At 41.9% G+C, this 12,663-nt stretch overlaps 2 protein-coding genes across 2 annotated transcripts; both read left to right on the top strand.

Annotated features, from left to right (window-relative positions):
• The first annotated feature begins 2,729 nt into the window (after positions 1 to 2,729).
• On the top strand, positions 2,730 to 3,137 carry LOC102450788 (histone H4). The gene has a single exon (XM_006125908.5). The coding sequence runs from the start codon at positions 2,767 to 2,769 to the stop codon at positions 3,076 to 3,078; it is 312 nt and encodes a 103-aa protein (XP_006125970.1). The 5' UTR covers positions 2,730 to 2,766; the 3' UTR covers positions 3,079 to 3,137.
• Positions 3,138 to 8,680: 5,543 nt separating this feature from the next.
• LOC102450562 (histone H4) lies at positions 8,681 to 11,780 on the top strand. Its single transcript, XM_075934851.2, has one exon. It carries the CDS (start codon positions 8,727 to 8,729, stop codon positions 9,036 to 9,038), a length of 312 nt encoding a protein of 103 aa, XP_075790966.1. The 5' UTR covers positions 8,681 to 8,726; the 3' UTR covers positions 9,039 to 11,780.
• The last annotated feature ends 883 nt before the right edge of the window (positions 11,781 to 12,663 follow it).

The following is a 12,663-nucleotide window of genomic DNA, read 5'->3' as shown; positions in this document are numbered from 1 at the left end:
ATAAAATCATGACTGGTATGGAAAAAGTGAATAAGGAAAAGTTATTTACTTAGTCCCACAATAAAAGAACTAGGAGTCACCAAATGAAATTAATAGGCAACAGGTTTGAAACAAACAAAAGGAAGTTTTCTGCACTCAGTGCACAGTCAGCCTGTGGAACTCCTTGCCAGATTATGAGGTGAAGTCTAGAATTTTAACAGGGTTAAAAAAAGAGCTAGATAGATTCATGGAGGTTAGGTCCATCAATGGCTATTAGCCAGGGATGGGTAGAAATGGTCTCCCTAACCTCTGTTTCTCCAGAGGTGGGTGACAGGGGAGAGATCACATTAGGATTACCTGTTGTGATCCTTCCCTTTGGGGCATTTGGTATTGGCCACTGTTAGCAGACAGGATACTGGGCTAGATGGATCTTTGGTCTGACCCAGTATGGCTGTTCTCATGTTCTTATGCTAAACGGGGAGGTAGGGGCTATGTATTCCTCTTTGCCCCTGTCCCATACCAAGATTCCCCCAAATCTCCTTCATCCCCAGGGGTTCTGCGTGCCCTGTTTGTCCCTTCCCTTATATCTCCCCTCCATGCCAGAGGCTCTTTGAACTACATTATTCCTCACTCCTTCCTCTCCTCCCACCTCACTCCTCTGTGCCATTATTCTTTCTCCCCCATATGGGTGATAATTACTCTATGGTGTCTACACATTAAATGCTGGTGAGGGAATGGATGGCACTCAGCTACAGGTATTATGTCTGAAAGCATTCCTGAATGCCATCAACTTCTTATTTGAGCTACAGCCAATTGCAGGTATCTGAAACTGTGGCTGGGAAAAAGAATGGATCTCCCATTACCTCTCTTGGTTTCCAGTTTTACCCCCAAATATTTATGTTTCTGGATATTGATCCTTATAACAATCCCTGGAATTTTGGAATAGATTTGAAGTGATACTAAAAATGTATCTCACACACACACACACACACACACACACACACATGCATGCATACTTACATAGAAATACTGTTGAGAATAACACTTAATAAGCTTATACAACAGAAAAATAACTTCAGGGGATAGCCGAGTTAGTCTGTATAGCTGCGTTTCTCAAACTGTGGGTCTCGACCCCCCGGGGGGGGGGGTTGCGAGCAACTTAGAGGGGGGTTGCAGCAACTTAGAGGGGGATCGCAAGCAACTTAGAGGGGCGTCGTAGTATCACAAAGCTGGAGAACCCCTGCTGTACAGGATAAACTTAAAAAACAACAAATGGTCTGGTAGCACTTTATAGACTAACAAAACATGTAGATGGTATCATGAGCTTTCGTGGGCACAGCCCACTTCTTCAGATGACCAGAAGAAGTGGGCTGTGCCCACGAAACCTAATGATACCATTTACATGTTTTGTTAGTCTATAAAGTGCTACCAGACCATTTGTTGTTTTTCATGTTTAACAGAAAAGTATACTTTGTGGTTGTTTGCAAGGTGAGTTGGTCTTTGGATCTTAGACAGACAAGGTGGGTGGCATGATATATTTTAATGGACAGTTTATACTGTCAAAAGACTGATCGCAAAGAAAGTTTGTCTCTTTCAGGAACAGAAATTGATCCAATAAAAGATATTATGTCACACACTCTGTCTCTCTAATATTATTTTTACATGGTAATTGTTTATTTTCTTGTATTAATTATGATTAATTATAATTATTATCTAATATTAATTATTTATTAGCAGTAAGTACTGAATGATAAACCAATTTTTATGTCTTTTACAACTTCTATAGATTGAAAATGAATTTCCATCAGAGGGCAATAGAGAATGAGAAAGAGGAAAAGACAGATTTCTTTGTGTTTTTGAGAAATGCCTTCTAATCTTGCCCATCCATGCTTTGTAAAGAGCAGCAGATTCATAGCTAAATTGCATTGTTTTGAAATGTCAATGCATATAATACAGTAGTAATTTAAAGTATTTTTCTCAGTTTCTACATTTGCAATTTAGAAACTCAACTCTCCAGAGAAGAAAACAATTTATGCCTGTGAAGAAGAGGAATGTCTTCCTTTCTGTGGAATGGGAAAGGAGTCCTATTTTCTGATTATTTCTGCAGTCGTTCAAATTAAGTAACTCTTTTGTACATAGTGAAAAAAAAGAATAAAAATACCTCTAAATGGAAAAAATTACGAAATATGGATATGCCGTATGATAAATTATAAATAACTCTACTTATCAAATTGTGTACGCTCCAAAATGGAGGCAAAACCTGATTGGCCAGTTTTTGCCGCAGAGTGCAAGTCACTGAATAATCAGAGAAGTATTGTCCAAAGAAAATATCGACAAATATGAAGCACTGTCATCTGAATACCGCCCAGATAGAAAAACTACAGTAATAGAAAAGAAAAAGTGCAATTTTAAAGAGACTCTTGGTTTAAGCAATTCAGAGAGTAGCAGATATTGTCATAAATTTGGATTCAGTAGATGTAGGAATCATTACAGGTTGGAATCGATAGTGAGTCTTGGTATAAAATATAATTGAAATATAATCAGAAAATTTGCGGAGTATAAATTATGTAACGTACATACAATGGTGAGTGCGGTAGGAGAAAGGAACAAAAGGGGTTAATAAACAGCCTCTCAATCTAACAGCAACAAGAGAGCGGAAGAAGGAAAGAACAATAGACATCGCGCCACTTTTCATCCGAGTTTTCTTTCAGGTCGGCTCATCGAATATATAAGGCGAGTGCAAGTGTTTGTGGGCTCAATCGCGTTGTGTGATTCATCAGTAGCAGAATGTCTGGTCGTGGCAAAGGGGGAAAGGGACTCGGGAAGGGAGGTGCTAAGCGCCATCGGAAGGTGCTTCGTGATAACATTCAAGGTATCACGAAACCGGCTATTCGTCGCTTGGCTCGTCGCGGTGGTGTAAAGCGTATTTCTGGGTTGATTTATGAAGAGACCCGTGGGGTGCTGAAAGTGTTCCTGGAAAATGTAATTCGAGATGCTGTGACTTACACTGAGCACGCTAAACGGAAGACTGTCACTGCCATGGATGTAGTGTATGCTCTGAAACGCCAGGGTCGCACTCTCTATGGATTCGGAGGCTAAATCTTAAGGCAATTTTAAAACGACAGAAAAACACAAAGGCTCTTTTAAGAGCCACCCAAACTTTCATAATAAGAGCTGTTAATACTGCCTAACGAAAGGACAAGTTGCATTGCAGCTTTTTACGTTATGTGAATTGTGTTAGCGTTCTTGTGTTTTGGATACTTGCAGAAAACCGTGCAAGTTCTTTCCTTGCGGTATTTGTGGTTATGGCTAGAAAACAATTAAGCTAAATAACATTTGCTTATTTTGTCGGTTTTTGGGAAACAAGCAGAACATCCTAAGTGCCGGCAGAAAATAGCTGTTAGAAAGGTGTGCAATTCTTATTTCAGAACAGCGGCGCCGCTAATTTAAAATCGAGGTTATAGTAGGAATAATTATTTCCCGTTAGAAGGTGTAAACCAGCCTAGCCAAAACACATGAAAAGGAAGTATTTTGGGCCACTTTTTTATATCGGTCTCCTTGCCAAGGGGACGACAGAACAAGTAAGGAAACGTAGAAATCTAAGGCGATTAAAAAGAATAGTCCTTATACAGTTTTCTGTGACAGGCACACTTACCTTTGTTCAATTTGAAAACCCGCTCCCAGTAGCAATATTCTACAGTTCTAAATAAGTTTTAAGGAAAATGTGCCCACCATTCCTTTGACATTGACTTCGGTATATTAGAAATTCTGTTCCTCGCTTTTTCGCAGACTAACGAGACAAAGGAGAGTATTAAAAGAAAAAGAAAAATGCTCACGAGGATCAGTTTAGAAGGCTGTGTCTCCTTGGTTTTTTCTAATGCTCTTTCGGAACACTGCAGGATACAATCTTGGGAAAAAATCATTACAAAGTAGCAAGGATCCGGTCCCGGTCAATAAGCTGTTAAGAATCTTCACTGTATTTTCACTTTAACAATTCGTATTCATGGTGTTCCTAAAGTTTCATTTTCCCAATCTACATTACTTTGAGATTTCTTAATCTAGATCTGTTAGGTCAGTTGCATAAAAGTATTTCTTACATTTAAGCCACTTCATTGTCTCAGAAACAGTCTTTCCGATCCCAGTGCTCTGTCCACTTAGCTTTAAACTTCTATAATCTTCTAGTTAAAAAACATCTAAAAGGTCAGACGATCTGAAACAGTTACCTGGCATGAGAAGCAAGCTGTTACGTTAAATCACCGATCACTGGTCATTTTCATTATCCTAGTCTTTTCTGCGACTGAGAACCACACAAGCTAGTTAGTCTTTTACAGTTTCGAAAATCACAATACAGTGTCTTGCATCTCCGGAAAGAGTGCAGACCATAACTATGTCCATGGCTCCCACACACTTTCTTTTGACATTCTGCATACGTGTCAGCACCCCGCTCTACCTAGCTGGATTTTCATAATAAAGTAAGATACTGTAAAAGTTTCTTAAATGGAAGGATAACTTTTTACTCCAAACCCTAAATTTTACATTCCTGAAAGAAAAATTACCTTTGTTTCCTCTTATCAGCCTATATTTGAAGAAAAAACTTTCCCATTAAATTAACTTTAAGAATAAGCTTCTCAAACAGCTGCGTTTTGTTCAACAACTCCCTTTAGGCACTTGTCAAAACGTTAAGTACTGAATCTTAAATAAACAAACTTACTTTGGCTATATTGTTGTAATATTAATCATTAATTTGTAGCGTGTTTAGATGTTTGACTGATTTGGGCTATTCAAAACACTTCGTTGAGTTAAAAAAACACATTTAGTTGGGAGCGGACTTAGCCTCAAAAGAAAAAAAAATATGTAGCACTTCAAAGACTAACAAGATAGTTTATTAGGTGATGAGCTTTCGTGGGGCAGACCCACTTCTTCAGATCATATTCTTGTTAGTCTTTAAAGTGCTACATATTTTTTCCTTTTGTTTTACCAAGATCAGACTAACACTGCTACCTCTCTATGGGTATGTCTACACTACCCTCCTAGTTCGAACTAGAGGGGTAGTGTAGACATACCCTTACTTAGTAGTCTCAGACGCAGTGTTTCTGGCCAGTTGCCTGGCCCCAGCAGCAATATGGATCTCTCGAGAATGGATACTTGTAACTGAAGGCTTTCCTGCTCTGGATACAAATTTCTGTTGTCGAGGTACCCTTAATACTCTCAATAGTGACTGATATTCTTTTGAGATTGTGAGTTATAAAAATAAAAGTGAAGTTGCATTTTCCTAATTAGAGCCAAGCATTGTCCCTTATGCACGCCGCAGCTGGAGTGAGCGGGAAAGGACACAGCTTTATGAGGTGGTGAAAGTTATCTGTGGCCGTGACATATCAGCTTCATTCTCCAAAAGGCAAACGCCAAGACAGTGAGAGAAGCAAAGCTGTTGATGAGTTATAGACAAAACCTTTTGCATCCGGGAGGTGGTGACCCTTTCGTAATTTGAAAAGCCCGCGCTGTGCAAGGATTGGACAGTGACAAACCATTCTATGAGTTTGAAAATACCCGCGCTGTTCAAGGATTGCCCAATTCTAACCTTTTTATTTTACAAGTTACAGGCACTACCTGAACGCCTTTGTAGTCTCTCGAGTGGCGTGGATACGATTAGGTACCAAACTGCTCCCCCGGTTTTCCTATTTCATTCATAAACAGATTAGACTTCCATTTGGAGACCTTTGTTCTTCTAGTTCTGATCACAAACATCTTGCTAGAGAACTGTGTACATGACACGAGACGTCTAGAGTTAAATACTGACTCTTCTTAGTAAAAGTCATGCAGTGGAGAATAGATGACTATGCATTAAATCTAAACACCACACAATTTAAAAACTGAAAGTGATCTACACTGATGCCAATTTAATCCAATGTTAATAGAAAGGAAGAAATGTCACTGCTCTTGTTTGAACATAGTTCCTGTTTGAAAAATAAAGGGAATCTCTTCAAGCCCCACCCTCAACCAATGTGGACCTGGCACCCTTGGAACAAAGGACAAATAAGGGGGGGAATCAGAATATAGGGAGGCTGGGGGGCCCTCCAGTGGCACAGCAGCTCCACTCTTGAAAGTGAGATCAGAATTTGCATATCCTCTTTTAAAACTTCAGTGTAGTCTAGACAAGCCCATTACTGAAGTCACTGAAAACCGTGGTCGTTATTTTTATAGGATAAAGAATTCAGTTTCCTAATGGCTCTTTAGAGATAAACTAACTTTTCTTTAATCTTGAAGGTGGCTCTAAACAGAATTTCTGGATTGATTGTGATATAGCCTCTTGGTTGCAAGGGAATATCTTGTCTACATGCAGGTCATGCTTTTGCCCAATAAAACAGTGCCACAAGTCAAAAAACAAGTAATCATCCAATCGCAAAGCTAAAATCAGGTTGATACAACATGATGGGTTAACTTGAGGACAATGTAGATCACTTTCAGTTTTTACATTTTGTGTGGGTGTTTAGATGTAATGCCTTACAGAGCTTTGAAGAGCTATAGATAGCGGGGGATGATCCTGTTTTTCTTGTTGTCCCAAGCAGTACCATCTGTCAAGCAGTTAAAAAATTTCAGTGACCGGATATGTGACATCCATGGCCATATAGATCAGGGCTCTAATCCTGCACCGATATGCTCAGAATAATTGACCTTGCAGATCAGACAGTGAACAAAGTTTAGTTTAGAGGGAACCGCAGCCTGCTCTACGAAGAGCCAGCTTTTCCCATCTACCTTAAGATATTTGATGCTTTAGACCTTAATGCACATGGATGATGTAAACAAATTTTCATTTCTCACTTCAAAGTGGTTTCTTTGGCTCAAAAACTATGTAAACAAAGGTTGTGAATTTTTCTAAAATTAATGAAACTCTGGATTTAATTTTAATTTAAAATATTTACGTGGCATGATGAATGCTCCCTGCCCCTTTATTGTGTCACCTGGAGCATTGGGACAGGTGAATCACAGATGCACTTCCATCTGAAGCTCACAGCTGTGCTGCCTGGAGCATTGGCACTGGTCCTCCTGCCTGCCACCCACCACCTGGCCTCAGCAGCAAAGTGAGCCTCTGCTCCCTGGCCCCTGAATACTCCAAGTTCCAGGCCAGCCCCAGTACTGGGCCAACTGGAGCTGCGGGCACTGCTGAGTGCCAGGCTGGCCCCAGTGCTGCCAGAATTGGGCTGGGCTCAGCAGTGGGCCAAGCTGGAAGCCTCCCTGAGTGACGACTGCTGCCATGAAGGACTCCTCCCTCATGCTGCTGGCCCCAGCAGCACCTAGCCAAGACTCCTCAGCCCACTGGCTGCTGGCTTTCCATGTTGCTCATCACTCCTTCATCCCAAAAGGGAGGGATGTGATGAGCAGCAGGGGCCTTTGGGGATGGTGGATGGAGTGGATGAGGCAATGGGATTCTCCAGGAATTGGGGTACACTATGGCCAAGGTGTCTGTTGGCAGCAGTGCCAGGGAAGGTATTATTATACCTTTTATTTTTATTATTTTTATTTTTTATTATTTTTATTATTCTCCTCTAAACTCTCCAATCTGTCCATATCATTCATAAAGCGTGGTACCCAAAATGGGACACAATACACCACCTGAGCTTCACCTTTGATGAGTAAAGGGGATAATTATTTCCTGTGTTGTTCATAGAACAGTCCTGTAAATACATTACAGAATATTTGTCTGTTTCCCAATTGACTTACATTGTTGCTTCTCATTCAGTTTGTATTCCATTATAATTCCCAAATAGCATCCAGTAGTATTGCCACCTAGACAGTTAATCCCATTGTGGAGTTGTGCATGTGATTGTTCCTCCTTAAGTATAGTACTTTGCAGTAGCTATTGATTTTCATCTTAAGTTCAGACCAATTGTCCAGTAAGCACATCAGAAAGGACAAAGAGGGCACTTGGTCCTGTGTGAATTCCAATGCAGATAGTAGGTTCAGAATGTCACTGAGACTATACAAAAGCGTTAGAAAAAGACAAAGCTCACATATTCCCCCAGTTTCTATATATAAAACTAATATCAGATGCTGAAAGCGGAAATAACAGCCATTTTAGCACATCCTTTGGATGCAATTAAGGTGTACTTATATTAGCCCTCCCCTCCTTACCATTCTTTCGAAAAATGGCAGTGAATGTGGGGTGGAAGAAAAGAAAGATGTGTCCAGAAACTTAATTGGTAGCATTTTGCTGCACACAGGAAAGTCTTAAAAATCAAAGGAACTTTTAAAAAAGAAATAGTGAATGTGAAACACTTTTTTGGGGAAGATCCCCAGGAACACATTTTTCAAAGTGGTTCTTATTGTCAAGAGTTCAGAGAGACCAGTATTTCTGGAAAATATAGGATTTCAATATTTATAACAATTAGGTAGGACTTAGTAACTTATACAAGTAGAAAATCTCAGGAAATACTACCGAACTAAATATTTATTATTTATTAAATTTAAAAAGTTTGGATCTATCTATCTATTTACCTCTCCAAACTTTCTGAATTTTAAAAGGATGCTTTTACTGACAATGGCGGCGGGGGTGGGGAGGATTGATCTCCCTCGCTTTTCTTCTCAATAAGCAGGCTCGGGGGGGGGGGGAGTGGAAGAAAATTGACACGCCTCTTTACGGTTTTCAATTAGGTCGGTTAGGTGCATATATATGAGGGGATCACATACGCTGGTTATTCACTTTTTTCGAAGTCATTTTGGGTGTTAGTGCTGCAACTAAGAACCCAGTCATGTCTGGACGTGGTAAAGGTGGTAAGGGACTTGGAAAGGGGGGCGCTAAACGACATCGGAAGGTGCTTCGTGATAATATCCAAGGTATTACAAAGCCCGCTATTCGTCGCTTGGCTCGTCGTGGAGGAGTGAAGCGTATTTCGGGGCTGATTTATGAAGAGACTCGCGGAGTGTTGAAGGTTTTTCTGGAGAACGTGATCCGAGATGCTGTGACTTACACAGAGCATGCCAAACGTAAGACTGTCACTGCCATGGACGTAGTTTATGCTCTGAAACGCCAGGGTCGCACTCTGTACGGATTCGGTGGTTAGCAGGATTTCCTCTCTAAGTCTTAATAACAACGGCTCTTCTCAGAGCCACTCACGTTTTCACAGTGAGAGCTGTATCAGCCTAACAACCACGGGAACATGTACCAAAGAATAACTAGTGCGGGGAATTTATGATCTGAGCAACCAGTTCACAACCCTATTATAATCTACATACGTCTGTTTCAGCGCTAATTCATGGAGAGGTGCGGGGTTGAACCATGTGAGTCTGAAAACAAGTGAAACGGTGCTGAAGGGAACACGCAATAAACCCTAACTAGGCTCGTACCGTTTGTGTTAATTCAGATTTTGTTTAAACTATTTAAACAATAGTTGTAAAGCACTGAAGATACTTGATAGTAGCAACCGCTTGCAGCAAATGACCATCTAGCTGTAGATAGTGCTGTGCGCGCAGGCGCAATCTCGGCAGTTCCCCTAGCAGTCAGAAATACAAAAATTAGATTTACGAGGAAGAGAAACGCAGTCTATAAAGCATTATAGGGGTATTTTAAAAAACAAGTCTTGCTAATATTCTTTTTGCTATTCTCCGCTAAATCTGTTTGCAGGATGCATTTGAGATAAAGGGGATTAGTGAGATAATTAGTGTATAAATGCTGCCTTTAGGGGAATGAACTAAAGTATCCCTAAGACTACAGTGTAAACGCATACCGACCTAGAGCCTGAAGGAGTGTGGATGAGGACGGCTGGAGAAAATATTGGCGATTTTAGAAGTAAAAATCTGTTCTCCGGGCGGTGAGTTAAAAACCGATTTCTCTGTTTGAAAAGCCCGCGCTGCGTAAGGATTAGTCAATTACAAACCCGTGAGTTTGAAAAGCCCGCGCTGTGAGATGATTGCCCAGTGACAGTCTGTTTTTGTTTTTGTTTTTTACTTCTTCACGGAGATACCTAGACGCGTTCCTTTGCTCAGTCGGAGTAGGGCATTCGGCACAAAGTTACGTCCGAGGATTTTCTATTTGATTTCAAACAAATGCACCAGTCATTTGGAGACCTTTATTCTCGTCAATCTGACAATCTGTAAAATAAAGTTTAGCGTGGGACGTTTCTATTCCATATGAGACGGAAAAACCGTGCTGTTCCCAATTGGCACATTACACTTCACCAATGGTCACAGTTAAATCTGCTTCCCCATTGGCTGTTCCCCAAGGCAACATTTTATCGCAAATGGTTTGACTTGGAAAAAGGAAAGGCAGCTCAGCTGCTGGCCCGGATGTCCCTTGGCTTTGCCCTGAATTTCTTTTCCCGAGCCAAGCGTGCACAAGCGAATTGTAAATGTCAGACCGGTAAAAACAAGGAGATAAGGGGAGAGCTAAGATGAAGTCGGCACCCCAGAGCCCCGGTGTATATGGCCGCCGTGCTGGAGTATCTGACCACTGAGATCCTCCAGTTTGCTGGCAACGATGCTCGGAACAACAAGAAAACTCCGATCATTCCCCGCCATCCGTAATGACTAGGAGGTCAACAATTTGCTGGGGAAAGTCATAATCACTCAAGGTGGTGTCCTGCCCAAGAAAACCGAGAGCCATAAGGTCAATAGCAAGTAATGCTGACAGAAATGAACACTTCCACTTTCAAAGTAACCTAAAGTCTCTTTTCAGAGCCACCCACGAGGTAAAAAAGGGGCTGATTATCTCCAAAGTTGGTAGGTATTGTGTTTATGGAATCCTCATTTTACAATACTAACTTAACAAAACATTTTTAAACGTCATTTACATAAGTGGGGATAGGATTCTGCCTTCATTTTTCTAACAGGAACGACCCTTTTCCCCCTTTCAGTGAACAGTGGATTAATTTGGACAAAATGTTTGAACTACATGCTGTTCACAGATGCCTTTGCAAACCTAGTGGAGGGGAAATTTGGCTGAAAGTGACATGCGAAATTAAATATCGAATACACGATAGTTTGCATAATATAAGAGGAAGTCAGTATTTACAACTCATTTAACAAGTTATTTGTTATCAGATGCACAAAAATAAAGATCTCCAAGTGGTAATGAAGTCTATTAGAAAATCCCAGAGACATAGGGGCAGCACTAACCTGACAGTTAATATCATCGGGTGCTCCAGTTGGATGGGTGTCTTTGGAGAAAATGGAAGATGGCCACCATCATGCTTCCACTGCTGGCATCTGGCAGGGCCATCCCTATGGTGACCAGGGCCCAGGGCAACTCCCGCCCCCCACACACTGTACCCTAGGTACAGGGGCCCAGGGCAAACCCCCTGCAGGCCCTGCCACGGCTCCACCCCATTGCTTAGAGCCCCCTCCTATGCGTGACACAAACTGAGGGATTACTGGGGGGGCTTGGTGCGAGCTGGCAGCAGAGGTCTCCTCCCCCCTCCATGCACTTACCACAACAGGAGGAGCCATGGTCTTGGACTGTTGATCATTAATGTCATGCTGGATTGCAGGTGCTATCACTGTATGTGGAGTTAAGAAGCATTGCTATGTGTGTGTGTGTTACTGAAATCTGTTGTGATATTGGTAGTCCCCACAACTAGGCTTTCAGGTACAACAATGAAAAACCTAGACAGTCCTAATGGCCCCATTAAAGGGAATCCACGTGACCATGGACTATCTCAGAAATTAGTTGCAATGGGGACTTCCTAGAGGGAGCATGTAGGCTATGGAGGATGCTTAACTGCGGGAAAGGGGGGGCAGACCACAAACATCCACAAATTAGAAGAAGCTATGAAAGAGGTGAAGTTACAACATCACTTGGCCACACTCCTCCTAAAAACACAGCATCTGAAAACAAAGATTGAATTGGGGAAGGAGGTGCCAGGCAGGAAAGAAGAACTCTTGTCTGTGCACAAAAGCAAAAAAAAAGCTTGGTGAACTGTTTATACCAGGGGTGGGCAATAGTTTTTGAAGGGGGCCACTTTGTGAATTTCTGAAGTGGTTGCCAGCTGCCCCCAAAGGGGTGGGGCTTCGAGTGGAAGGGGTGGGGCCAGGAGGCTTAGTCACGTACAGACCCCAATTGGCTTTGAGGTGGGGGAGCAAGTGAAGTCTTAGCTCCCCCTGCCCACACCCTGCCAGGGGTGTGCAGTGCCTAAAGAGGACCACTAGGTAGTTCCTTCTGGTACTATGTGCCCCTGGCAGGGGGAGGAGATTTCACACACTGCCCTGTCCTCAGGTTTCAATTGGCCTGAGGGCGGGGGAGTGGCAGGGCAGCAGGGGGCAGGAGCACTTTCAACATCTGCTATTGAAAGGGCTCTCAGCTCTGGCACCAGGAGCTGCAAGCCCTTTAAATAGCAGCAATTGAAAGGTCTTGCGCCTCCACAGTGGTTCCTAGGTTCCTTATTAGAGCCAGATCCAGGAGCTGTCAATGGGCCAAATCTGGCCTGCTGAGAGCTTCTTGCCCAGCTCTGGTTTGTACTATCCAACAGGGTGAGACACTGCTTCATTCAAATCCTGTCTCGTTTATAAAGCTTAGACTGCATTTTTATTTATTTCTCGGGTAATGTACTTTGATCTTATAATCACTTAAAGCCAATATTTCTGTAGTTAATGAATGAATTTTGTATTTTTTTACCGAGACCAGTGTATTTTGCTGGACATGCTTGGAAAACCTGCTCAGGAAGAAAAATTCATGCATTATCCTCTCAGCTTTGA

The sequence above is a fragment of the Pelodiscus sinensis genome, chromosome 1, assembly GCF_052426305.1.
Source record: "Pelodiscus sinensis isolate ZL-2025 chromosome 1, ASM5242630v1, whole genome shotgun sequence".
Taxonomy (NCBI): Eukaryota; Metazoa; Chordata; order Testudines; family Trionychidae; genus Pelodiscus; species Pelodiscus sinensis.
The sequence above is the reverse complement of the archived record's forward strand: the minus strand, read 5'-3'. Positions and strand labels throughout refer to the sequence as shown.